General features: G+C 45.6%; 1 protein-coding gene across 2 annotated transcripts in view; it reads right to left on the reverse strand.

Annotated features, from left to right (window-relative positions):
• FGGY (FGGY carbohydrate kinase domain containing) overlaps positions 1-27,298 on the reverse strand; it is a 2,730,916-nt gene that overhangs the window by 846,122 nt on the left and 1,857,496 nt on the right. For both annotated transcript variants that reach the window (XM_069642074.1, XM_069642075.1), the window contains exon 10: positions 270-331. In XM_069642074.1, coding sequence (XP_069498175.1) covers positions 270-331 — 62 coding nt within the window. The remainder of the gene's footprint in view (positions 1-269; positions 332-27,298) is intronic.

Genomic DNA, 27,298 nt, shown 5'->3' on the forward strand with positions numbered 1-27,298 from the left:
GTTTTTCGTGTAGCCCGAGATAAGATATTTTAGTGAAACAATTGGAAGAATAATCTTGCCTTTCCTGATCTAAATTGTGTGCCATACTATTCAAGTAAATGTGTGTAATAATATAAAACAAATAGGGCATTCACAGCCATCTTGGCAGATCCCTCAAATTCTGAACATTGAAGTTTATGGTCACCAGGTAGAGAGTACATCAGTAGAATGTAGAAGAAATACATATTCAAGACCACTTTAAACCTTTTCAGTAGAAATGAAGGGCTCACCTGGAATCAGCTTTCTTTTCTAATTCTGTGAATGCAGAATGACCCCGGACAACATGCTCGATCTGCAACAGAAAAACACAGGAGACTGAAAACTTGTATAAATATAAGGATTTGTTAGCCAAGTGCATACAATTGCATGTAAGCATATTTCCATATATATGATAAATATTCCATGTTTCTGAGGCACGGAACTGTACCATCAACTGTACGGTAAATCACCTATTTACCCCATAAAGATGCTTTAAAACACAGCGACTATTGCATGAACTGCAACGCAAACAAGGCCAATAATTCCTTTCCAAATACAAAGAGTGTTCCAAGTGTGTTAGTTCTTTAAAATGATGATGTTAGGCCAGATATAAAGTTGAAAGATTTGCTTAACAACACATTTTGTGAGATGATCCTGAACTCTTGATTTTCAATGTAAGGCTAGCTGGGATCCTTTAGTTCAATCCACCTGGATGCTTTTAATCCCTCCTCTGGGCTTTTCCGCAACCTCTGCGACACTCTCTCTTTCCATTCTACCCTCTGGCCTGACTCACTCTGCTGGACATACTTTGGATTTTCTCATCACCTCAGACATCCCCCTCCCTAATCCTCACACCACTCCTTTCTCTCCGACTGATCACTTTCTACTCTCTTCTCATCTGAAACTCTATCCCTCAGGCAAATCCCCCCCCAGAACTGTCACCTAACTTTGCAGTCATTCGGCCCATGAAGCGTGTGTCAGTGGATGCCTTTGCCTCTACTTTCTCTGCTCCTCCTCTCCTGTGGCTGACTCATACCCTGACAAAGCCCTTTGTAATCTGCAACTTTCTATTTCCAACACCCTGGACATCCTTGCCTCTGTCATGAGGATCCGGCTGAAGCCTACCTCCAAGTGCAACTCTTGGCATGATTCCGACCTCGCCATCCTGAAACACAAGTGCAGGGTGGCTGGGAGGAAGTGGAGGGCTTCAGGAGCATCCTCTGCAAACTGGCCTGCCGCCTGCTCCAAACGCAACACAGACTCTCTCTCCTGTCCAAGAAGAGAGCCCACATTCAAGCCAGCATCTCTGCGGCCTCTAACAACATGGTCAACTCTTTAAAATCTGCAAGAAACTGGTGAATCATGTTGCAGTCTCTATCTCTCCTGTTCCCTCCCAGGCCCGCTGTACTGCTTTGGCCTCGCACTTCTCTGATAAAACTCAGGACATCCTGTCCTCTATTTCCTTTTCCTCTCCCTCTTGCTCTCTCTGCCCCCTTTGGTCATCTCTCCCTCTCCTCCTCCTTTCTCCTCTTTCTCTCTGACAACACATGACAAGGTTTCTAGACAAGTCCGATCTATGAAAGTGTTGTCCAAACAGGTGCTCACCTGCTCCTCCAGAACCATCAAGGACCATATTGACATATTGACACCCCTGCTCCAGCCATGGCAGATTTTTGTAATAACTCTTTCGGCACTGGAACTTTCCCCTCTCCCCTTAAGCACTCCCTTGTGCACCCCCTCCTCAAGACACAGTCTACTGATCCTACCTGCCCGGCAAACTATAGCCCCATCTCCATAACTCCTTTCCTGGGTAAACTCTTGGAAAAGCTGGCCATCTCCCAGCTTACCCTCCACACTGAATCTGTTGGTTGTCTCCATGACCATCAGTCTGGCTTCCGAGCTGTCAGAGGCAAGGACGCTGCTCTCCTGAACATTCGTGAAGATCTTCTCTTTAACCTTGATTCCAGCATTACTTCTGTCCTCATCCTCCTTGATCTTTCCTCTGCTTTCGACATGGTCAACCATGCCATCCTGATCAATCGACTCCGTGAGAACCTGGGCATCACAGGTCACGCCTTGCAGTAGCTGTCCTCCTTACTCTTGGACCTCTCCTTCCAGGTCCAACCTCTTTCCTTTCTCTCTGCACCTCTTTCTTGACCTGTGGCATTCCCCAGGACCCTGTCACCCTGTTTTTTCAACCTCTACTTGGCTCCTTTGGCCCAACTGATTTCTACCTACTCTTCTAACTTTCAGTGTTATGCGGATGACACTCAGCTGTCCTTCAGGCTCACCTCAGGCTACTCTCCTCTCTCGCTCATTCGTTACTGTCTATCCGCGATTCAGGATTGGTGCACCTTCAACGATCTCTGCCTTAATGCCAGTTAGACGGAGATCCTTCTCAGTGGGACCCCTGCTTCGTCACTCGGGCCGCCAGCCTTGGGAACCCTCTTCATTCACCTTCCTGTGAGGCAAAAAACCTTGGTGTCATCTTCAACTCCATCTCTTTTTCTCTCCTCACATCGCGGATGTCGCCAAGAAGCCCCACAACCAACTGCATCTCCTCAAAGGGACTCTTGCCTTTCTGACTTTTCCTGAGAAGCTCACTGTCTACAAAGCCATGGTTCTCACTAGGATGTACTTCTGCAAACGCCTCTTTCTCAATCTGCCTTCCTATACTCTCCGCCCTCTGCAACTAATCCAGAACAGAACTGCGAGACATATCCTTGGCCTCAAGCCCAGGGACCGTATCTCTCCAGCCCTGAAATCTTTCCACTGACTCCAGTGGCTGCAAGGATCAAGTTCAAGACCCTTTGCATTGTCCACAAGGTTTTCCGGGGCCAGGGCCTACACTAAATCCAACGCTCTCTTCCAAAATACCTTCCTCCTCGAGCCCTTGCTCAGCTACCTCCAACTCTCTAATGATTAGATGCCTCTCCAGGCAGAGAGTGGGGGGTAGATCTCTCTCCTCTGCAGGTGCCTCCATCTGAAATGGCCTCCCTGCCCCTCTCAAACTTGAGCTGGACAACATGAAGTTCCGGAAGCAGCTCAAAACATTTCTCTACTCCTCTGCTTTCTCTCTCCCCTCCCCTGCTGACCCACCTGACCTACCTGTCTGCTGCACTGACTAGTTGCTTGGCTAGCCTCAGAGTCTCACTGGGTACCAGGCTCTTTCTTGATCAGTCACCCTTTCACTGCCTCTGGGCCTACCACACACTTAGGGGCTGTAACTGTAACCCTACAGTCCCTTAATCTCCTTGCACTACCCAGAGCTGCCCTGCCCTGGCTGCACTTACTGAGAGCATTGCTGCCCTGTTTTACCATCCCCTCTACCTTGCACTTCCCCCCTCCCTTTCCCCTTGCACTTCTCGTTCTCACATTTGCACAATCTGAATGACACAAGGCCTAGTAAGATTGTTTGTCTTGTCCTCCCTCTGTCTTCGCTCCCTTGTCTTGTCGCACCTAGAAACACTTGTGTACAGGCGCGTTATAAATGACTTATCATATCATATCACATCATATCAATCCCCAGCAAACAATTGTTAATCTTTCAGTTTCTTCAACAAAGTTGTCAAGAAAGTTGAACTTTAATTCCTATCAAATAATGCTTCTCCTTAAAGTTTATATGAGATGCGTCTGGGAACTTGGACTTCAATTCCCAACAAGCGATGAATTTCATTTCAGTCTCTTTACCGCATATAGCTAGGAATCTGAGTGTTCCAATAGTTTTTCACTCTCTCAAATATAATCTGTCTTGTCTTGTTTCCTTGTTCTCTTTATCAATGATTATAAGACCTTTGTGCCCATCACAGAGGTTGCAGTTTTCTCACTTCTCTGTCATCTCTCAATATTGCTAAGGAGTTGGCCTTCAAGCTCTACAAATCAGGGAGTTGCTGCTCCCCATCTTTCTGCCACCATCTTGCTCTCTGCGGCTCTCACTAGTTCTCCTCTTCTGTTGCAGTCTTTCTCGGTTACTGCCTACTCATTCCTTGGCTTCCTTCCCAGCTCCGCCTCGCTCATATGTCCATTCCCGAAAGCATGCTCTGAACTGCACCAGCCTTTTCTCCGGTTCTTCACACTCAGCACTTCTCTGCTCTCGCAATGCACTGCCAAGTAGCCACCTTGGTTCTTCTCTAATTTCCACTTGTCCCTCTGGGAGTCTTCAGACATTGCTGCATCTCACCAGCGTTCAGGTTTGGTGGTGTGAGTCTGTGTCCTTGCCAATGCTGAAAGCTCTCATGGGCCAGCGTTTAGTGTCTCCAACTCCCTTCAGCATGTTCTGCTCTATCTTCTCCACATTTATGCCGCAGGTTGCAGATCTCTGCTAGGCTCATGATTCGATTCTTCTTTGCAGTTTCTGTCTGCTGTGATGCCTGCCATCTGACATTGGCCTGATAGACTATGCTTTAAATTCTTCTTGATTGCTGTGACACCTTGATCATTTCATCATTGTTGTTGTAATGTTCTTGTGTGTGTACATCCGCCCCATTCAGAGTACTTTCCTATTGCCTTGCCAATGATGTTTATTACCCATTGACCAATGCATGGGATTAGTGTTAGGCCTTTGATTCCTTCTTGTAAGAGTGTGCTTTACACCTACCAATCCTTTTCTGACCTGCCCTCCATCCTATGGTATTGTGTGCAGATCCGCCATTGCATGACACAGAGCATTGTGGTTACTATGACTCCCTTCTCACTAGAATAGCCTCATCTCTCTATTTATGCTAGGTGGACTAGAATGCAGCTGATTAAGCCCAGGTATTTATGGTTGCAGAAGGAGACAGACAGTAGGAGGCTTCTGCATGCCTACCATTAGAATTATTCTATGATCTTGTTGTTAAAGGGCTTCTTACCATCCGCGACTTCAGACCCTAACCCTGTGCCCTCATGCTTCAACTTATCACTTGTCAAGGAGAACCATGTGAGCTTAGAGTGTGTAGGTCATCACTCGTCCCTTTGTCACTGCAGGGGCTCCAGTCCTGTAAAATGTGACATTTTTCACAATTTCCCTGAACAGAAACTTTGTTTATGCTTAAAAACTGAATGTGAGCTTTCAGACCTTTATCTCTACAATGGGTTGTAAAATCCACTGTTCATCACTGCTCAATAAACGCAAGTTCATCATCACCAATTACTTTTGATTTGTGAAAGGGAGTGCAGGATAACTTCATACGGGTATCTGAGGGATTGCAAGATGCTGGATTTTGTATTTGCCTCTGACCTCAAGTTCGATTGTCCCTGCCTCAATAAAGATTTAATGGGTTTCAAGCAGTGAAATATCTGTCTGCATGTGTGCCACGTAAGATACAGATGTTTGGAATGCATGCTTCATTTCCAAGGCCTCTTCCCCGACCAATGACATTCCAGTTGTAAACCTGGCCAAACTGGTTTTTGGGTACATAGGGAACCAAAGCGATTGAAATAAACTGTGACAATGTCCCCGGCAAGACCCTTGGGGCGTGTGGGGAGGTGACCACGGAGGCCATATGCCACTATCCTTTCCATGATGCAGGGGCCAGAGGTCACCCCACAACATCTGGGTCAGGTGGAAGGGGCTTGTTACACATACAGCTATATTGCCTATTATACATTTAAACTAGCATTGGTAAAAAAACACACTGTCACTTTAAGTGAATGCTTATATGCTGAATGGTGCGTCTCCCCGAGAGGTCCAAGCAGCGCCAAGACTCCCTATGTCCTGTTCGCTGAGTTTGAGCTGCATAGGGAAGATGCTGCAGTCAGAGAGAGACCTGTTTGCCTTGCTGTGAGCCTTCCCACTCTTCATGTGTGAACAAAGATGGCGGACCAGCCTTTTGCACGTTTGGTCCACTTCCCATGGAGCACCCATGCTAAATGAAGTAAAACACCTAAAATCCCTATGCAATTACAGGGTAACCTATCGTGTTCCTACACCAACGATAGATGGATGACAGTGGCAACCTCTTGTCCAGGGCTGAGGAAGCGATCACCTGCCAATAAAGCCTAGGACAGGTGCGAGGATAGTGATGTAGTTTGGAGAAGGCATAGGAGGGAGTTTGGTGGTGGCTGGAGGAAGGAGAGGCCGGAGAAATGGGAAGGGCTGGTGTAAGAGTTGAGGAGGAGGTGGTGTAAATATCGGGAAGTTGAAGAGGTGGTGCTGAAAGGTGCAGTAGAAGAAGGGTAGAGTGACAAAGTGGTCGGAAGAAAATCAGAGGTAGTCAGAAAACACATTCCCTACCTATGTGATGTATGACGAAGGTGGGAGGATGTACGAGCTATTTTAGGGGTCAGGAAAAAGAAAATTCACCAACCTGGAGACTTTTTCCAGGCGACAATATCACATGGAACTGAAAGGTTCTGTAGTGTGGGACGGATAATATGGGCTGGAGGGCCAATTCTGTGATTACTCCTAACAAACAATTTTGCTGAATTTCAAGTTGTCCTGAGTTTTTTGCAAATACCACTCAATGTTGCGACTTAACATTGAAGTTATGGGTCCCAAAGGGACACATGGATACAGGAATAAAAAGGCAGTGAATTAGTGCAAAGCGCACAATATTTCAACATGAATATCTGTAATCTTATCTTCGAATCCCTGTATTTCAAGGAGAAGAAGGGGGATGGAATGCTTACTATGTGCAAGCCCTAAGTCTTAGTAGTCAGATTTTAACCACCGAGTAAACATTCTTAAAACATGTAATGATATAATCAAGGATGAGCTCCTTGTCCAACCAAATAGGAAAATCCTGGTAGGTTTTCAGAAAAAAAGAAAACACGTTAATAGAATACTATGAAATTCTTGATATGTACATTGCTCATTGTGGATGTCCTGTAAACACAGCCTCAAACTAGTGAAGCTTTTTTGTAGTTTGTTTCTCACTCAATAGATTTTTCTAATTATAAGTGCATTTTACTATCACTTGTGTCAATATCTCGAGTATCCATTTAAAATCAGGCACAGTGCTTTGACAAGCTTTTGATCCAGAAATTGACGTGACATATTGAAATTCACAAAATCAGGTAGAAGGTAATACAATATCTTGAGTATTACACACTTTAAAATACAATTGTGTGTCGTAAAGGTCTTATATGGTGAGGGAGTAACTTTGTGTTTCAGAACACTATAAATATTTAAAACAAAACTATCTGACGAGAGGGTACTTTATGAACAACTAGCTGTCCCCGGGCACGTGTTGCTGTGGCTCAGGCTGGTTAAATGGAAAAGAAAGAAAAGAGAAAGCGCATGTTTCTAATAGGTTTCATTTCACAATGGCTCTGGCGGTTCTCCAAGTTGAGGCAGTTTAATTTTCCCGGCGGCGCAACACATTCCTTTCGTTTCTCCAGTAAATTTCAGAGCCTTGCAATAAGGACACACTTCAGTCATGGTGTCGATGAGAACATGCCAGCTCAAACTATAATAATCAGCTGGGTTGCAAGGTGATTGTAATCGCATGATTGCTGAGCACAGAGTCGTGTGTGACGCTGATCTGCTGTTTCTCGTTATCTTCTTTCAGCCACTCTTGGCCTATCACGTTCATTCTGTTGAGAATGAAGCAGATCTGAAGCTGCAGAACGCTATCGCTGTGTTTGCAACCATGCATTCTGAAGTCTGGCTGCACGTCGCTCTGCTGCTTCCTCGGCACGTATTTGAGCCATTCTAAATCGGAAACATTGAAATGGAATCATAAAATATTTAGTGTAGCGTGTGTTGCTTTTACGTCCAACAGATGGCACTTCAGAAAAAGCATGTTTTTACCGGTCACAGGTGTGACATCTAAGTGTAGTAGGTATATAAAAACACGTGCCTATTCGATTGCAACGTTGTGTCAAAATTTCAAAGCAATCAGTGAAGAACGTTTGGAGGTTTAAGACTTTGAACAAACAAACATTTACATTTTTATTTATATAGATTGTTACAAGAGTTGGCAGTCGTCTATCAGGGTTCACACAAGCAAAGAGCATAACAATGATAACGTAAAGTATTGAGCTTTACCAGGCAGCGAATTGAAATTGCAATATCTGACTTATTGCTTCATTATATTGTGGCATCATGCATGCAAGTGTGCTTGATGCTGCTGTGAGAATGCTGGATGGAATGTAGAATGTGTGTTGCTGGAGATTCCCGTAGTGACTGTTGGTCTGGACTTCATCATGGAACTGTCAGCTGAGAAGATGCATACTCCCCGTGTTCTGATCTAAGCCTTTATCTGTAACTAAATAATAAAGTACATTTCCTGTTTTGTTCTTACCGACTCCTGCATGGTTCCTGAGTCCTGGTACACCAGCTTGAAACTTCGTATATATACTGGTACAGAAGGTTTGTCTAATCTAATTGCAGGCCCTGAAGAAGGACACAGTGTGAGCTATGTTAAAGCTGCAGCAGTGTGCAACACGTGTAGACCATAATTAGTAATGAGGAATTGTTTTGTGGATATACCTTTTTGGCTTTTTTCAATTTATGTGATAATGTTTTTTAAATGCAATACATTTTGGCAAAGGGAATTTTTAGGAATGCACTGCATGGGCATATCTGAGTCACTTTGCATGTTATTAGGTTAATTCATATCCTTGTATATAGTTGCTATTGTGGTCATTTGGATCCAGCACATGGAACCTGGAACCTCTGGGGACTGGAGTGAAGTGGAGGTTCCAGGTTCCAAGAGTTGTCAGTTGGCTGTATGGGTTGAGCTGTAGGGGGTCGCTGTGAAGAACCCTCCTGTTAATTAAATAAAAGACTACAGCATTTACTTTGGTAACATCTTCATTTTGTTTAAACTACTTACCTTAACAACTGGCGACGAGCGGGTCGCAGTGGCAGTGACCACCAGTGACCATGATTGCTGTCCCGAGCAGGACGCTGTGCTTGAAGCCATCTGAGTTGCCAACACCTTGTAGAACCTGATTCAAGGAAGACTCTGGTTCGTGTTGGCATCGGTGCCTGGAATTGTTCAAAGAAAGCCAGAGGTGGGAAGTGCAGCACGCGTGGGTGGCAGGCAGAGAGCCACAACCGTGGACATGTGGAACGCGCACACACTGCACCACCATACAGTAATTAGAGCAATGCTGGGCTGCAGACATTCTTAAAAGACTGCTGGAACCTGTTGGCCTTGGAAATGTGGGACTATATGAAAGAAGTATAGTCAAACTAGATAACCATAGCAAGGTGCAGGAAACAATTATACTTGCGTGCTACCACTTTGCCACCAGGGAACAAAAAGCGGGCGAGTCAATTGAAGAATTCATCACAGTGTTACATGGTTTGGCGGTGAAGTGCCAATTCACACACTGTCAGGAGGAACACATCAGGGATCAACTAATGATCAAGTGCACCAATGACATGATAAGAGAAGAGATGTGGTAGGAACATAATCCAACCCTGGCATAAGCCATTGAAATTGCAAATAATACAGAACAGACCAAACTCTGCATCAAAACCCTGCATGGAGAAACATTCTGTGACTATCATTAACTTGTTGGGGATGAAGGCTCAGTGAACAAATATTCTAGGGCGGCTCAGAAGCAATGGGCCGCACCAGCGAAGAGAGGTGACAAGAAAGCAAAGGAACTACAGGGTGATGTGGTGCCTCGGTCCAGTAAGGGTCCAGGATGTCCAAGGGGTATTCCCAATATGAATCCTAGAATCCCACAGCAGAACAAGAGATATTACAGGTGTGGGAGTGGCACTCATCTGGCCAAAGACAAAGAATGTGCAGCAATACACATAATCTGCCAGGAGTGTGGACGTAAGGGGCATCACGCCCAATTCTGCAAAATCTTTAGATCATTTGGACAAATGAGGGAGGTTTATGAGGATGATGATGGTGAGGATTACGAATGAATGGGGAGAGAAGTAATCAATTTGGTGCAGGCCGTTTCTGTAAAAGTGAAAAGGAGCAATCCCTATGCCTTAGTCTCTATAAATGGGGTCCACATGTCCATGCTGATAGACAGTGGGGGGGACTACACTCTTATGAGTATACAACTGTAGAGGGAAGAATTTGATTGTTGTGCGTGCAATACAAAAACCATAAATCAAGGCAAATGCCTACAGGATATTCCAATTGACATTGTGAGCCAGTTTGATGCTGAATTGAAATTTAAAGGGAGGAGAGCCTGGACCACAGTTATTTAGCTAGGAGAGGAGGTGAATTATTGTTGTGGGATGATCAGGTGGAATTAGCAATCAGATTGGGTCCACGTCATCCTTTGCAAGTGTTGTCGGTTCAGAAAATGGAATGCTGCAAAGCTACAGTGGACATTTGGGAGTGCTATCCGGAAGTATTTGAGAAAAGCCTTGGCTGCCTCAGGGGTTTTGAACATCGCATCAGACTATGGCATGATGCGGTTCCAATTTCTTCAAAGTTCTGGATCGTCCCGCTAGCCCTACGCAAAGAGGTTGAATAGGAGATTACAAGGATGGCAAGGAAAGTGTAAGAGGATTCAATTCAACACTACAGCTAAGTCAACGCCTAGTCTATAATACTGAATGAAAACCCTTATTGATATATCTTTATGTCCAGTTCATGCGTTCTGGATGACTACCCCTATATAACACCCCTCTCTTGGAATCCCCCCGACCCCACTGAGCTAAGAAGTAGTTCTGTTTTGCAAGTTAAAAGGTTTATTTGTTAATTTAAACAATAGATATATATATCAAACTTTACAATAAATTAATAATTGAATAGCACACTTAATCTGATATGATAAAGATTAACAACGGAGAATCTGGCACCAACACTCTTCTCTATAATCAATAAGGAGTTGACATGAAATGGATAAGATAGCACACAGGTGAATAGGAACAAAAGAAGAAGGTGGTACAGAATGCTTTATGTAAGCTCAGGTGGATGCAATATTCAATGAATGCAGTACAGAAAATACTCAATATGATTTCAACCAAACAATGTAATCACTTTTCTCTGGCAATTCACCCCCCCTTTTATGCAATGCAAGGAAATGGAAGGAAGCACACAGTTCTCAGAAATGCAATTCAAATGTAATTCAGTTCACCCAGCAACTTAGACTACAGACGTTGAAAACACAGGCAAAATGCTTTGATAGGCGCTGGCAATGTAGAAAAAAATAATATACTAAAATGCTTTTAATTCCCTCTAGAGGTTCAGGGTGAGTGAAATCAAGTTAATATTAGCTCAGGCTCACTCTTGCAATGATTCAGGGATAGTTTTTATGAGGCAAACGATTTTCTGGCAAATGGAAGGCAAGCAGCAGCTGATTTTACATGTGGAGAAATTTGCAAATCGCGGTAAAATTCGCGGATGCGTGTTCCGCGATTGCGGTAAAACTATAGGGGGTAGGAATGCGGTTCTAGGTTCGTAGGAAAGCCACAATTCTAACCTTTCAGATGAAAGTTATTGCAAGTCTCTAGCACAAACGGTTGCGGAGATATGAGTGATTAAATAACGGTCGTTTTTCAGATTTGAAATTTTAAAAGCTCAAAATGACAAATGACAGATTTTGCAGCTAGAATGACAGGTGACAGATTTGGAGCTATCAGGCAGTTCTACTTAGGTTAAATAGATTGAATTAGATGAATTTAAACTAAGAGATTGGTTCTACACAGTTCTGCTGGGTACTCAAACTATATTCTTGAATTAAATGGGCCTCATCACGGATCTGGTCAGGGTTTTAGACTGGGCTCTGGTCTCTCTCTGGGCACAGCGTCTGGTCTCTGGAACTGCTCGCTCTCTGGTCTGGTCTCTTAGTTCTGGATAGATTGAAGTCTCTAGTTTGGCTTTCTGGAGGTTGATGAATTTGAAGTCTGGATCTCTGGATGTTGTTTGGTCCGGCAGAGCGCGTTGCAGCAAATGGAATTGAAGGTCCCTATCTGTCCTGTCTGTCTGCTTTTATGTATTTTGAGAGTGGGTGGGTATGTTGGTCATAACTAAACTTGCCCCTCTCACTTGTCATTGGTCAAATTTCCATTCCTCACTTGATTGGCGAAGCTAAGTTGTGTCAGAGTGATGTAATTTTATGGCTTGCAGATAGGACACTCCTCTGTCAGATTGCACACATTCTATGTTTGATAACAAAAGACATATTTCACAGTTACACAGTTGCTTGAAATTACATATACATGGTGTGGCTGAATTTAGCCATGTCTCTGTCCAAATCTGTTGTTTCTAAGAGCTTGCATTCAGAAATGGCACATAATTGACTTTTTAACTGATTTTTCAATTTCTGACATTGACCCAACTTTACATACATGTGCGCAGGGAGTATGGACATTAACTGATGAAGTTTCAGATTTTTAACATGCATACATTTAGAGTAATATCCACTTTTCCGCTGACACCTCCCTGAACATACCACCGGTTCTAAAAACCTCTTAAACTGTGGGCAGAAAAATCACAAGAATTATGGTATCATTTATAAAATTTTCACATGTCCGCTCTATGAATGATCCATCTTTTTAAAGTTATGTTCTGGCTCCAAAGGGGTGTGGTTTCCTCTCAGCACAAGGTAGAAATACTGGTTTATCCAGTTCTGCCAAGCCAGCTTCTGTCTCCAGTTTCTCCCCCTCCCAGTTTCTGCCAATAGTAAGCCACTTTTACGACCCCTGCAATATAAGATTTGCTTGGGTCCTGAAAGGCTCATTGTTCAAGAGGAAGCCATTTATGATCCTCTCAATAAACCCTCTGCCTGGGTGAAGGGAGTTGCATTGTTCACTCTCCTGCAGAGCACAGGTAATTCAATTATCAGATAGATGGTATATTCTTAGTGTGGCCAGCAAAAAGGCAGATAGTCCTGGGAACACAGCTGTGACTCAAGTTTCACTCCTGATGGGGGTAGTTGTCAAGCAAAATCAAGTTCCTTAAGCCAGACTTTCAGCTAACTGTCATGTTTTTTGTTGCTTTTTAAATTAACTTGCAATTTTACACATGCAGCTAGAAGGCTGATTCCAAGTGCAAAACTATGACATTTCAACAGTTACAAACTATCTGACAGTCAAAAGTAGGTCACTTATTTATATTAACATTTGGATTTTTAGTGTCTGTAGTTCAGTTAAACTTAAACTGCTGACTCCATAGCTCAGCCAGTTTTGTTATAAGCATTGTTTTGGGCTCTTCATTTCCCGGATTTTGTAAGCACACAAAACTCCATTCTGCCAAATGTCTGCTGGTGTTCAGTGAATATTTTGCACATGTTGCAATGTTTGAAAATAGGCATTTTGAGCCTGCCTTCAGAGAAACACAGGGTGGTTTTAAAACGCCGGCTTTTGGATAGTGGTGAGTACTGGTACTGCACCCATTTTTGGGATTTAACAAATGAATTCCCCACAATTCTAAGTTGCATTTGGCAATCAGCATTGGCATTCCCAATGGTTTCAGACTACTGTGCGGGTAGTCCAATGGTGGTTTTAAAGCGCTTTGAAGCTAACCGGCGCTACTGTTTTTCCTTTGGCAACCCATTTCCCTCATGGCAACCCGGCCTTTCATTCTCGCACTGGTGGGTGGCAAGTGAGGCAGCCATTTTGGTGGGCGCACAAACTGCGCAGCTTTCCTGGATTTCGGCGCACATGTGGGTTTTCCGCCATCTTGAATTTTCTAAGCCCACAGCACCAAATGTTGCAGCATGATTACTTGCACGTGGGTCAAGACACCCAACAAGCCCCCCCACGCGACTGCACTTTGAATTTGAGTCGATGGGGAGTCGGGTGCACAAGGGTTTTGACCCACGCACCGGTCTGTCCGCATAATCTTCTTCCGGTAGATGGCACAGTTCAGCATCTTTTCCTCCATCCGGTCGGATCGATCGGTTCTCCTCGCCAGTCCTGATGGGAGTATTGGGCGGTCCACTGGGCCCATTGGATCTTCGTTCCTGGTCTCCGGATCGCCCTCCTTGGCCCGTCTCCAGGTTTTCTTTCTCCTAGGACGACAAAGGAAGAGCGGCAATACCTACTCATAGACGTTTTTCCACCACTGTTGAGATAGTGGGGCAGCATATGCATTTCATCATAACGAAACATTACATTCTTATTTTGAAAAAAAAACAGTATAACTAAGAGACAGTTTCATGCAAATCACAATATTTTAGAGACTAGATGTGGTATGTTTTATGATTGGAACTGAATTAGTCTGAGACAGTACCCGCTAGGATTCCAGAGGATTCCTCCAGTTGTTGCAGAGTGTGCCTGGGATGGCAACATTTCAACTGGTTTATGTGGACCCACTTGTCTTCTCCCTCTGCCAAAGGACCTTTGGGGATGTGGATTTTGTAGGCCACAGGGGAGATCTTGTCGATGATCTCCAAGGGTCCTTTCCATGTAGGCAAAAATTTGCGCTGCTTGGCCTGGTTCCTTTGGAAGTTGTATAGATAGACCCGGTCTCCCACCTGATATTCCTTCCTGGAAGTTTTCAGGTCATAATGGGTCTTCATGCTATCAGCTGATCTTTCTAGATTCCGCTGAGCATAAGCAAAAGCATGTTGGAGGTGTTTCCTTAAATTCTCTACATACTCATGAGTAGTGGAGGCATTTATCAGTGTCTGCTCTTGGGTCCTGTAGAGCAAATGCTGAGGAAGCACCATCTTGCGCCCAGTCATCAACTCAAATGGTGACATTTTGGTTGCAGATGAAGGGGTAGATCTGATGGCCATTAGGACCAGAGGTAATCTGATATCCCAACTTGGCCCAGAATCTGCCACAAACTTCTTTAATATGCTCACAATGGTTCGGTTATATCTCTCTACTGCCCCAGAAGAATCTGGTCTATAAGCAATATGCAGCTTTCTCTTGACCCCCAGTATCTCCCACATTTTTGTCATTACTTCACTGGTGAAGTGGCTACCTCTGTCTGACTCAATCCTTTGAGGTAGACCAAAACGGGAAAAGATGTGGTTAATCATCAAGGCAGCTGCCGTTTCTGCCTTGCAATTTGGGGCTGGGAGACATTCCACCCACTTGGTAAACAAGCATGTGACGGTCAACATGTACTTATTCCCCCTAGCAGAGCGAATCACGGGGCCTACAAAGTCGATTTGTAAATCTGACCATGGCAGTGTCATCCCCCTCTTTTGTAAAGGCGCCCGGTGTGTGAGGGATGTCGGCTGAAATTGTGCACACACAAGACAACCCTTCAAATATTGGTTGAGGTCCTGGCCCATGTGTGGCCAGTATGCAACCTCTCTTAAGATTTCCAGTGTTGTGTGAAACCCCCTATGACCGGCGGTGGCCGCATCATGGGCGTGACTTAACATCAGGCTTCGGAATGAGGTAGGAACCACCCACTGATCGTGGCCAGCTTTGGATTTCCTTACCAGCAAACCGTCTTGGATTCGGAACATTTTTGGACATTTCATCAACACTCTTAGGTCCTCTTTCCCAATGTAATCGGTATCCGTCAGGGGAAAGTTCTCAGGGTCCTCAAGGTGCTGGTAAAATTTACCAATTATTGGATCCCCCTTCTGAGCGGTAATCAAATCAGCATCAGGGGTCTCCTTACTCCATTGTGCAATTGAGAGGTTGTTGTGAGCATTCGTCTGGGACCTAGTGATAGCAGTGACCTGGATTTCCCCCAACAGGGACTCAATCTCAATTTGATCCCCTTGGATGGCCCCGGTTTTGGCCAGCTGATCAGCTAAGTCATTTCCAGTTTTGTCTGGTCCCTCTACTTTGGAATGACCCTTGATCTTTTTCCAATAGATGGTCATCCCATTCGATGTGACCAGATCATCAAAGTTTTGGATCAACTTCCCATGTTTCAAGGGTTTGTTGTTAGCACATAACATGCCTCTGGTTTTCCAATTAACCAGGTGCTCCACGAACCCGTTCCGTAAATAATCCGAATCTGTGATTATGACCAGTTCGTGGAGTTGATGCTGGACAGCAGTGAGGATGGCCTGATGCACAGCCATCAATTCTGCCACCTGACTACTTCGGGGACCAATTTTGTATCCAGCGGAGGGTTATGGGGACTCATTCACCCATGCATTCCCTACGCCGGCCACCAGTTCTTTCTCCCCGTCGTTGTCAACATGGTAAGAGCATCCATCCACATAGACAGTGGGCATTCCCTCACACTTGTCCTCTTCAAAGACTTTGTGGGGGGAATTAAGGTATGCCTCCATGTTGTCCTTTATTTTTAGACTTTCGTCCTCGAGACAGTTTTCTCTGGCACAATCATGCAAGTCAGCCAGACCTTGCGCGAGGGGACTCTTCTTGTTTTGGCCATATCGGACCTCCACAGGAAAGCCTTGCATTGACAGAATCCAGGAAGTAATTCGGGAATTACTCACATTTCCGGCCCGGATTCTGTCACTTTGGAGATATTGCAGAGGCTGGTGTGGAGTCTCCACTATGATGTGTTCCCCCTGGATAAACGGGCGGTAATTCTTCAATGCCCACACCGTTGCCAGGAGTGCCTTCTCACAATCGTTGAATTTTTGCTCGCATAGGAGATTACTTTATTGACCTTGTCATGCTTTTGGTATAATACGGCCGTCAAGCACATATTAGAGAACCCTGTCTCCAGGAAGAACTCCTTGTTTCTGACAGGGTAAGCTAGGCAAGGCGCTTGTGAGAGGCTTCTCTTGAGTTGTCTTACTGCCTCGGATTGTTCTGGACCCCATTCCCACTTGACCCCCCCCTTTAGGAGATGAATCAGGGGTCTGGTGATCTCTGCGTAGCCCTCAATGAACTTTCTGCTGTAATTAGTCAGTCCAAGGAGGCTCCTTAGTTCCCGCAGAGTTGTGGGGTCTTTCAGTTTCTGAAGTGCTTCCACTTTCTTTTCCTGGGGACAGAGGCCCTGAGGAGTAATCTCATGCCCCAAGAAATTAACACGGGTTCTACACCACTGTGCTTTCTGAAAGGAAAGTTTTGCTCCGGCGGCCCTCAACTGTGTCAGAACATAACGGATCTCCGCTATGTGTTCCTCCACAGATGAACTTTTGATGAGGACATCATCTACATAAGCCAGGTTACCCCTCGCACCCAGGTCGGGCATGGCCTTATGTAGGAAAATGTTGAATTCATTGCCGGAGTTGAGGTATCCGAAGGGAGTCCGGGTCCATGTGTACTGCTGGCCCCCAAAGGTAAAAGCCAGTTTGTATTGGTCCTCCCTGCTGACAGGCACGGTCCAGTATCCATTGGTCAGGTCTATTGCAGTGAATACCTGTGACCCCTGAATCTGGGCCAGCCCTTGGTCAATGTAGGGCAGAGGCCATCGGGAAGTATGGACCCGTTTGTTGAGCTCCCTAAGGTCGGCGCAGAGTCTCCACTGGCCGTTTGGCTTCAATATTCCCAGCACCGGATTATTGAAGGTGCTGTGGACGGGACGGATTATTCCCCGGGACTCAAGGTTCTTAATTATTTCGGTAAGGGACTCCATTGATGCGAGAGGCAAGCGATATTGCTTCACAAACACAGGAGTCATGCCAGGGTCCGTGGGGATTGTTGTTGTGTGGATGTCAGTGCGACCACAGTCATATGAGTCTACCGCAAAGAGATCTTGGAAATCCAAGAAAACTTGTTTCAACTTTTGCTTTTGTTCCAGAGTCAGACAGGCATCAGCTAGGTTGACTCTCTCTTCCACCATCTGCCTGAAGCCTGGAAAGACTTCTGGTTTGGCTATTTCAGCTGCCTCCTCCAGCTGGGTGGAGAAGTCCCTGGTCAGAGTGCTGATTTGGACTGGAGGCTTCAGGTGGGAAAGGCAGCCCTCATGGACTTGGAAAATCACCTCATCCCTCCTGAAGTCACAAGTCACATCTTCCTTACCATAGGGGCAAGAAGTGTACACCAGGAAGTTTCCCCCATGCCGGGTAAAAATCCTGTCTGGTGTTGTATTGTCATCCCTGTCACTGTCAAAACAGTCCTTGGGGATTGGTCCTAACAGTTCATTTCCAAGATCAATGGAGAAATGTCGGTCATCAACCGCCATTCCAATAATGGTGCCTGCGGCTAGGGTAATACTCTTTAAGTCGCTGTTATCCACCTCTATTGGAATGGTGTCATGTTCGATGTTGACTAATGGTGTTGGGTTTACCCCTAACCCTTGCTGTTGGAGAGAAGCATTTAGATGTATGTAAGCATCAGGGTTTTGCAAATATTGTCCTCTTTTAACTTTCACTTCCAGGGAGAATTGTCGGGTCCTTTCTGGGATGGTGACTTCCTCTTTAATCTGAATTTCAACTGCATAAGGTAGCAATTGAGCTGACCTAAATGCTTTTTTCTGGATCATCAAAGCTCATGGGATTATCCGCTAATCGGGACCAAGCTTTGAAGTTTATTAGGTCCAAACTAATGGCAAAGCGATTGAGAATGTCACTGCCTAAGTAAAAGGCGGCAGGGACGTCTCGCACGACCCAACAATTGTGGACTATGCTCTTGTTGCCAATGGAGATTTTGAGCATACACCTGCTTGGCAGGAGATGTTTGGAATCAGGTGCTTCCAGGTCCATTTCCCATTTGTCTATCAGTTTGAAGGTGGGAATGGCTGGATCTTTTGGTAGTTGGCGAAACATGGCTTCGCTGATGAAGCTCTTACCGTTGCTCACACACACTCGAGCGAGAACAGAGTCCTTCCCATCATTTAACTGAACAGGGATGAACAACTGCTCTCCAATTTGCTGAATATCAGCCAGGCTTTGAGCTAATTTCACATCTTTCTGGACTATAGGAGTGGGAGTTTCTGATTGTGGATTAGTATAGAATTTCAGAGTGTTTCCTTCCAGTGTGGAATACCACCTTAAACTGGAAGGAAGGTTGATTTTCAGAAATAGAGAGGACCCCCCATCACCAGTCTGTTGTCCTACTGCTATTACTGTCACGTCTGGAATTTGGCTATTCTGGAAGTGAAATTCTACTTGGTCAGATTTTTGTTCAACCATGTGGCAGGTGCCGTTTAAACTAACATGGTTAACACTCTGTTTTAATTTTATTGGTCGGCTAGTCTGGGTCCAGAGGACCTTGTTTACGCAATCTATTAGGGGTGACAACCTTCTCAGGAGGTCATTCCCTAGTAAACAAGGGGTGCCCTCTGGGGTCACAACTATGACCGGGTGTTTCAACTTATGTCGCCCAATTTTAATGTCCAAGTCTGCCGTCCCCTCAACGGGAATTTCCTTCCCGTCAAAGTTCTGGAGTTGTCCAGGAAGAGAGGTGAGAGGAATTTGGTAATTCTCTCCCCTTCCTGCATTCAGTTCGTCAAAGGCCCTTCTGGACAGAAGGGTAGCTTGAGATCCAGTGTCCACCAGTGCCGAGATTGTACCCTGCCCCTGTACTTGTACCGGGGCATAATATCTTCCCTCCTTCTCCTCAAGGGGGCACAGATAATGTACATTTTTGGACAACTGGTGGGCTAATTTTCTGGTTCTGGACATCGCAAGAGAAGAATTTTGGGCAGAATTCTGTGGAGATCCTTGGGAATCTGAAAGAAAAATTTGGCAACTGGAGATCAGAGCCAGTGTGGGTTCCCCTGGCTCTGGTTCCGGGCCGCCCCCCCCTTTTTGGAGGCAGTCACCAGGATGGGTTTGAACCAGGGGATTTTCTTGCGGTGGGTTCTGGGATGAGATGGTGGGCGGCGGTAGCTCAGTCTCCACATCTCCCCAGTCTGGATTTGCATCCCTAGGGACCCATTTTTCTTTGGGAGGAGTTCCCCCCTCTCTGAAGGAGAAGATCCTTTTCCCAGGATCCTCTGAGGATCCCTCTCCCTCAAATTGGAAGATCTGTACCTCCTCCTCAAACTGAGTCTGTTTGGGTCTTTTGTTTCTCCTACCCCCCCTCTGCTCCTTAGGAGGCAGACTTTCAGGGGCAAGAGATTTTGTTTCCGGTTCCTGGGTTTCCAGGGGCTGTTTACAAGTGAGGAAGGAAGCTTCCTCCAAGGCTTTACACCCCCCTTCCCTTTGTGCCTCCTCCCTGGGAACCGGTGAGTTATCGGGGTGCTGCCCCCGTCATTGTTCTGGAGCACCAGGTCCAGAGTTGGGTGCGTTCTGCGCCGGCACGCCCATCTGAGGGTTCTGCTGAGCCCTCAGTATGTGACCCAGATCCCGCGCCATGTTTTGAACCTGGCGCTCTAACTGGGAATCCCGCTCAGGCTGATACGGGGCCCTGTTTTCTCCCCTGGGCTGATCCCGGGAAGGGTAGCTGTCCCTCCTCTGGTAATACCCCGGGTTGGGAAGATTTGGATACCCCTCCACCCTTGGCCTCCCCTCTCCCGGATTCAGTGGTCTGGGCTCAGGGAATTGGGGAAAGAAGGATGGATGGTTTTGGGGCTGAAAGTCGGGTGGATATCTGGGGAAAAAGTTCTGCCCAGGGTTTGGTAAATTTCTGCCCTCCTGTGGGAAGTTTGGAGGGAAGTTCCCTGGGTTAGGTGCTTGGCTGGATCCCCCCCCTTGGGCTGGAGGAGTCCACACATAACCCAGGATGGGTCGATTTCCCTTGTAACGGGGACTTACATAATCAGGAGAGCGAGGGACCCCATTTGTGGGGCTGCCTCCTTGGCTCCCTGTCTGTGACTGACCCGAGGACCTCCTGGGCCTAGCATTATTAGGTGCAGGTAGGTTTTTAGGCCCCCCATCTCCAAATCCAAAACGGGGGTGACCTTTACCTCTGCCACCTTGGCAGCAGCAGGGGTGCTGTTGGCTTTGGGGTTTTTCTGGGCATTACTTTTGCTATCTATCGGTTTCTGCACCTCATAGATCCGGGTAGCCTGTTCAATGACCCAGTCTAAAGATCTTTTCTCGTGAAAATCCCTCACGAGCTGGGTCATGATATATTTGGGCAAGGCATGGAAAAACGTATTAATAAATTCTCTACTATCTGTGCGCACCCTTCTGGTGGTTTGCGCAAAAGCACGCTTTAACTCCTGCACAAATTCTTGTGGGGCCTGATCCTCCCCACATTGCAAATTGTAGGCCGCCTTGCGAGCCTCTTGAGGATTTCTGTGAACAGAAAAATGTTTCAAGATGGCCGCCTTATAGGTGGACCATCTTAAATGATTTTGGTCCTCCAGCCCCGCAAAGAAACTGGAGTATTCCGGGGAGAAGGTCCACTTTACATATTGAATACAGCTTTGGCTGTCCTTCAAATGGAAAGTCTCCATCATTTGTTCAAACAACTCTAAGTGCTCCCAAACAGAATACTTAGCGTTCTTATGGTAAGGCGTGATGACGCTCCTGATCGCCTTAATCTGCTTTAAGGGGTCCTTCAGCAAGGCCCTTTTTGCCTTATTGGCCTTTTTGGTTCGGGTAACCCTTGTCCATTCGTCCTCGGACTCAGAGGCACTGCTCCCAGAGGTTCCCGTCTGTTCTTCCAGGTTTTCCCGGATTCTGCGAGCCTGGGAATGGCTGGCAGAATGTGGGGACCTGGTCTCCTGTGTCCTGGGCAGTTCAGAGGAGTCTTCAGATTCCTCCTTGCTGCCAGGATTTGATGGGTACCCCCTCCACTGACCTAACTGGGCAGAGGTTTTCAGGATGCCCTTAATGGGCCTACTCTCCTGGGGTTCCCCACTGAACTGTACTGTACTTGGGTGCCCATACCCGGATGCCCACCCCTCCATTCCTGAGTGGTACTGGCCTATGAGCCCCATACTCTTAGCTGGATAGTAATCTGCCATCCCTGTGGCCCTGTGCTCATGTGCGCCAGGGGACATGGGGGTGGTAGAGTCCAGGGACTGGGGGAGATGAAGGCCCCTGGTGTTAGGGCTCCTGCGGTTATGGTCAGGAGTCTCTCTTTCCCAGCGGACCTCATCTCTATCCGCCCCTGCTCCCTGTTGCAATGCAAGAGCCTGCATTTGTGCTTTCAGTTCCTCTGTTAAGGCCTTACTCGACTCTATCAGTTTCTCCTGCATCGCTACCTGTTGCTGGAGCCTCTCATTGTGCTGGCAGAGAGCCTCATTTTCCCTCTGTACTTCCTGGTTGGTCCTGGAGAACTGGGCCAGTCTTTGCTGCAGGAGGGTTACCTCCTGAGCTGTGTCCCTATTGGCCTGCTCCTTTCTTGCTAGAGCATCCTCCACCCTCCTGGTGTGCTCTAGCAAGTTCTGGTGTTCTTTTTGGAGGTCACCCAGTCCCTGGTGGGCCAGGTGATTTTCTTCCATTTTTCTTTTTAAATGGCAGATTTCCTGGCCTAAGGTATCCCTTTCCTGACTAAGAGCCTGCATCTGTGCCGCCAGGTCGTCCCTTTGCCTTTGGAAGGCACCAGCATTCTGGCGCTCCTGATCAAACTCTGCCTGGGTATCCAGGTCTTTCAGAATTAGTTTGTTGCTCTCTGCCTTCACTCTATCTAGGTGGCCTTGCAGGGTGACTACCTGCTCAGCACATACCCTGTTGAAGTCCAGTTGTTGCTCCAGCTTTTTCTGGTTTTGCAGTAGGGAGTCCAAACCTTCTTGGTATTCCTTCTGCAAGGCCAGAAATCTGGTATCCTGTTCTACCTTTTCCTGTTGCAGCACATCCATATCCTTCTTTATTTTAATGATGTGCTGCCTACTATCATCTTCTGACTCCTGGCTCCTCTGCAGCCTCTGCTCAGAAGAGACCAGGTCAGATTGGACCTTCTCTAACACCATCTGTTGCCTATTTGCCAGATTTTGGCTTTCAGCACATCTATCCTGCATGTCTCCCATATATAGGTACAGGTATGCCGCTATCCTAACAATCTTGTCGTGTTCATCTTTGGCCTTAGGAGCCATATATAGTTCACTCAGGGCCACATGTAATGGACCCTGATCTCTCCATGAGTCTGACCCTGTTTCAGTGACCTGTCGCGTGATGGCCTGCAACCAGGCATCCTGGCCCTGTTCGGTCCATTCACCTCTCACAAATAGCTTATGCAAGAGGTGCTCTCTGGCTATTTTCATATCTACCAAGGTCGTCATTCTAGAGATTGGTCTCTGTCCTGACTTACAGAAGTTAGTATTTTATTTTTGCAGAACAGAACTTTTCTTGGAGTGTCCCTTTTGAGGAATGCTTCACAGCGTAATGCAGCGTGGTGATCCGACCGGATGTATGTATCCCGTCAGTTAGCACACTGTATTAAGCTGCACAAGTGGTATTCTAACCCAAACGTCCGGCCGAGCCCCCAATTGGTAAGAGGATTCAATTCAACACTACAGCTAAGTCAACGCCTAGTCTATAATACTGAATGAAAACCCTTATTGATATATCTTTATGTCCAGTTCATGCGTTCTGGATGACTACCCCTATATAACACCCCTCTCTTGGAATCCCCCTGACCCCACTGAGCTAAGAAGTAGTTCTGTTTTGCAAGTTAAAAGGTTTATTTGATAATTTAAACAATAGATATATATATCAAACTTTACAATAAATTAATAATTGAATAGCACACTTAATCTGATATGATAAAGATTAACAACGGAGAATCTGGCACCAACACGCTTCTCTATAATCAATAAGGAGTTGACATGAAATTGATAAGATAGCACACAGGTGAATAGGAACAAAAGAAGAAGGTGGTACAGAATGCTTTATGTAAGCTCAGGTGGATGCAATATTCAATGAATGCAGTACAGAAAATACTCAATATGATTTCAACCAAACAATGTAATCACTTTTCTCTGGCAATTCACCCCCCCTTTTATGCAATGCAAGGAAATGGAAGGAAGCACACAGTTCTCAGAAATGCAATTCAAATGTAATTCAGTTCACCCAGCAACTTAGACTACAGACGTTGAAAACACAGGCAAAATGCTTTGATAGGCGCTGGCAATGTAGAAAAAAATAATATACTAAAATGCTTTTAATTCCCTCTAGAGGTTCAGGGTGAGTGAAATCAAGTTAATATTAGCTCAGGCTCACTCTTGCAATGATTCAGGGATAGTTTTTATGAGGCAAACGATTTTCTGGCAAATGGAAGGCAAGCAGCAGCTGATTTTACATGTGGAGAAATTTGCAAATCGCGGTAAAATTCGCGGATGCGTGTTCCGCGATTACGGTAAAACTATAGGGGGTAGGAATGCGGTTCTAGGTTCGTAGGAAAGCCACGATTCTAACCTTTCAGATGAAAGTTATTGCAAGTCTCTAGCACAAACGGTTGCGGAGATATGAGTGATTAAATAACGGTCGTTTTTCAGATTTGAAATTTTAAAAGCTCAAAATGACAAGTGACAGATTTTGCAGCTAGAATGACAGGTGACAGATTTGGAGCTATCAGGCAGTTCTACTTAGGTTAAATAGATTGAATTAGATGCATTTAAACTAAGAGATTGGTTCTACACAGTTCTGCTGGGTACTCACACTATATTGTTGAATTAAATGGGCCTCATCACGGATCTGGTCAGGGTTTTAGACTGGGCTCTGGTCTCTCTCTGGGCACAGCGTCTGGTCTCTGGAACTGCTCGCTCTCTGGTCTGGTCTCTTAGTTCTGGATAGATTGAAGTCTCTAGTTTGGCTTTCTGGAGGTTGATGAATTTGAAGTCTGGATCTCTGGATGTTGTATGGTCCGGCAGAGCGCGTTGCAGCAAATGGAATTGAAGGTCCCTATCTGTCCTGTCTGTCTGCTTTTATGTGTTTTGAGAGTGGGTGGGTATGTTGGTCATAACTAAACTTGCCCCTCTCACTTGTCATTGGTCAAATTTCCATTCCTCACTTGATTGGCGAAGCTAAGTTGTGTCAGAGTGATGTAATTTTATGGCTTGCAGATAGGACACTCCTCTGTCAGATTGCACACATTCTATGTTTGATAACAAAAGACATATTTCACAGTTACACAGTTGCTTGAAATTACATATACATGGTGTGGCTGAATTTAGCCATGTCTCTGTCCAAATCTGTTGCTTCTAAGAGCTTGCATTCAGAAATGGCACATAATTGACTTTTTAACTGATTTTTCAATTTCTGACATTGACCCAACTTTACATACATGTGCGCAGGGAGTATGGACATTAACTGATGAAGTTTCAGATTTTTAACATGCATACATTTAGAGTAATATCCACTTTTCCGCTGACACCTCCCTGAACATACCACCGGTTCTAAAAACCTCTTAAACTGTGGGCAGAAAAATCACAAGAATTATGGTATCATTTATAAAATTTTCACATGTCCGCTCTATGAATGATCCATCTTTTTAAAGTTATGTTCTGGCTCCAAAGGGGTGTGGTTTCCTCTCAGCACAAGGTAGAAATACTGGTTTATCCAGTTCTGCCAAGCCAGCTTCTGTCTCCAGTTTCTCCCCCTCCCAGTTTCTGCCAATAGTAAGCCACTTTTACGACCCCTGCAATATAAGATTTGCTTGGGTCCTGAAAGGCTCATTGTTCAAGAGGAAGCCATTTATGATCCTCTCAATAAACCCTCTGCCTGGGTGAAGGGAGTTGCATTGTTCACTCTCCTGCAGAGCACAGGTAATTCAATTATCAGATAGATGGTATATTCTTAGTGTGGCCAGCAAAAAGGCAGATAGTCCTGGGAACACAGCTGTGACTCAAGTTTCACTCCTGATGGGGGTAGTTGTCAAGCAAAATCAAGTTCCTTAAGCCAGACTTTCAGCTAACTGTCATGTTTTTTGTTGCTTTTTAAATTAACTTGCAATTTTACACATGCAGCTAGAAGGCTGATTCCAAGTGCAAAACTATGACATTTCAACAGTTACAAACTATCTGACAGTCAAAAGTAGGTCACTTATTTATATTAACATTTGGATTTTTAGTGTCTGTAGTTCAGTTAAACTTAAACTGCTGACTCCATAGCTCAGCCAGTTTTGTTATAAGCATTGTTTTGGGCTCTTCATTTCCCGGATTTTGTAAGCACACAAAACTCCATTCTGCCAAATGTCTGCTGGTGTTCAGTGAATATTTTGCACATGTTGCAATGTTTGAAAATAGGCATTTTGAGCCTGCCTTCAGAGAAACACAGGGTGGTTTTAAAACGCCGGCTTTTGGATAGTGGTGAGTACTGGTACTGCACCCATTTTTGGGATTTAACAAATGAATTCCCCACAATTCTAAGTTGCATTTGGCAATCAGCATTGGCATTCCCAATGGTTTCAGACTACTGTGCGGGTAGTCCAATGGTGGTTTTAAAGCGCTTTGAAGCTAACCGGCGCTACTGTTTTTCCTTTGGCAACCCATTTCCCTCATGGCAACCCGGCCTTTCATTCTCGCACTGGTGGGTGGCAAGTGAGGCAGCCATTTTGGTGGGCGCACAAACTGCGCAGCTTTCCTGGATTTCGGCGCACATGTGGGTTTTCCGCCATCTTGAATTTTCTAAGCCCACAGCACCAAATGTTGCAGCATGATTACTTGCACGTGGGTCAAGACACCCAACAAGCCCCCCCACGCGACTGCACTTTGAATTTGAGTCGATGGGGAGTCGGGTGCACAAGGGTTTTGACCCACGCACCTGTCTGTCCGCATAATCTTCTTCCGGTAGATGGCACAGTTCAGCATCTTTTCCTCCATCCGGTCGGATCGATCGGTTCTCCTCGCCAGTCCTGATGGGAGTATTGGGCGGTCCACTGGGCCCATTGGATCTTCGTTCCTGGTCTCCGGATCGCCCTCCTTGGCCCGTCTCCAGGTTTTCTTTCTCCTAGGACGACAAAGGAAGAGCGGCAATACCTACTCATAGACGTTTTTCCACCACTGTTGAGATAGTGGGGCAGCATATGCATTTCATCATAACGAAACATTACATTCTTATTTTGAAAAAAAAACAGTATAACTAAGAGACAGTTTCATGCAAATCACAATATTTTAGAGACTAGATGTGGTATGTTTTATGATTGGAACTGAATTAGTCTGAGACAGTACCCGCTAGGATTCCAGAGGATTCCTCCAGTTGTTGCAGAGTGTGCCTGGGATGGCAACATTTCAACTGGTTTATGTGGACCCACTTGTCTTCTCCCTCTGCCAAAGGACCTTTGGGGATGTGGATTTTGTAGGCCACAGGGGAGATCTTGTCGATGATCTCCAAGGGTCCTTTCCATGTAGGCAAAAATTTGCGCTGCTTGGCCTGGTTCCTTTGGAAGTTGTATAGATAGACCCGGTCTCCCACCTGATATTCCTTCCTGGAAGTTTTCAGGTCATAATGGGTCTTCATGCTATCAGCTGATCTTTCTAGATTCCGCTGAGCATAAGCAAAAGCATGTTGGAGGTGTTTCCTTAAATTCTCTACATACTCATGAGTAGTGGAGGCATTTATCAGTGTCTGCTCTTGGGTCCTGTAGAGCAAATGCTGAGGAAGCACCATCTTGCGCCCAGTCATCAACTCAAATGGTGACATTTTGGTTGCAGATGAAGGGGTAGATCTGATGGCCATTAGGACCAGAGGTAATCTGATATCCCAACTTGGCCCAGAATCTGCCACAAACTTCTTTAATATGCTCACAATGGTTCGGTTA

The sequence above is a fragment of the Ambystoma mexicanum genome, chromosome 1q (assembly GCF_040938575.1).
Source record: "Ambystoma mexicanum isolate Mex_15411 chromosome 1q, UKY_AmexF1_1, whole genome shotgun sequence".
In the NCBI taxonomy this organism is placed as follows: Eukaryota; Metazoa; Chordata; class Amphibia; order Caudata; family Ambystomatidae; genus Ambystoma; species Ambystoma mexicanum.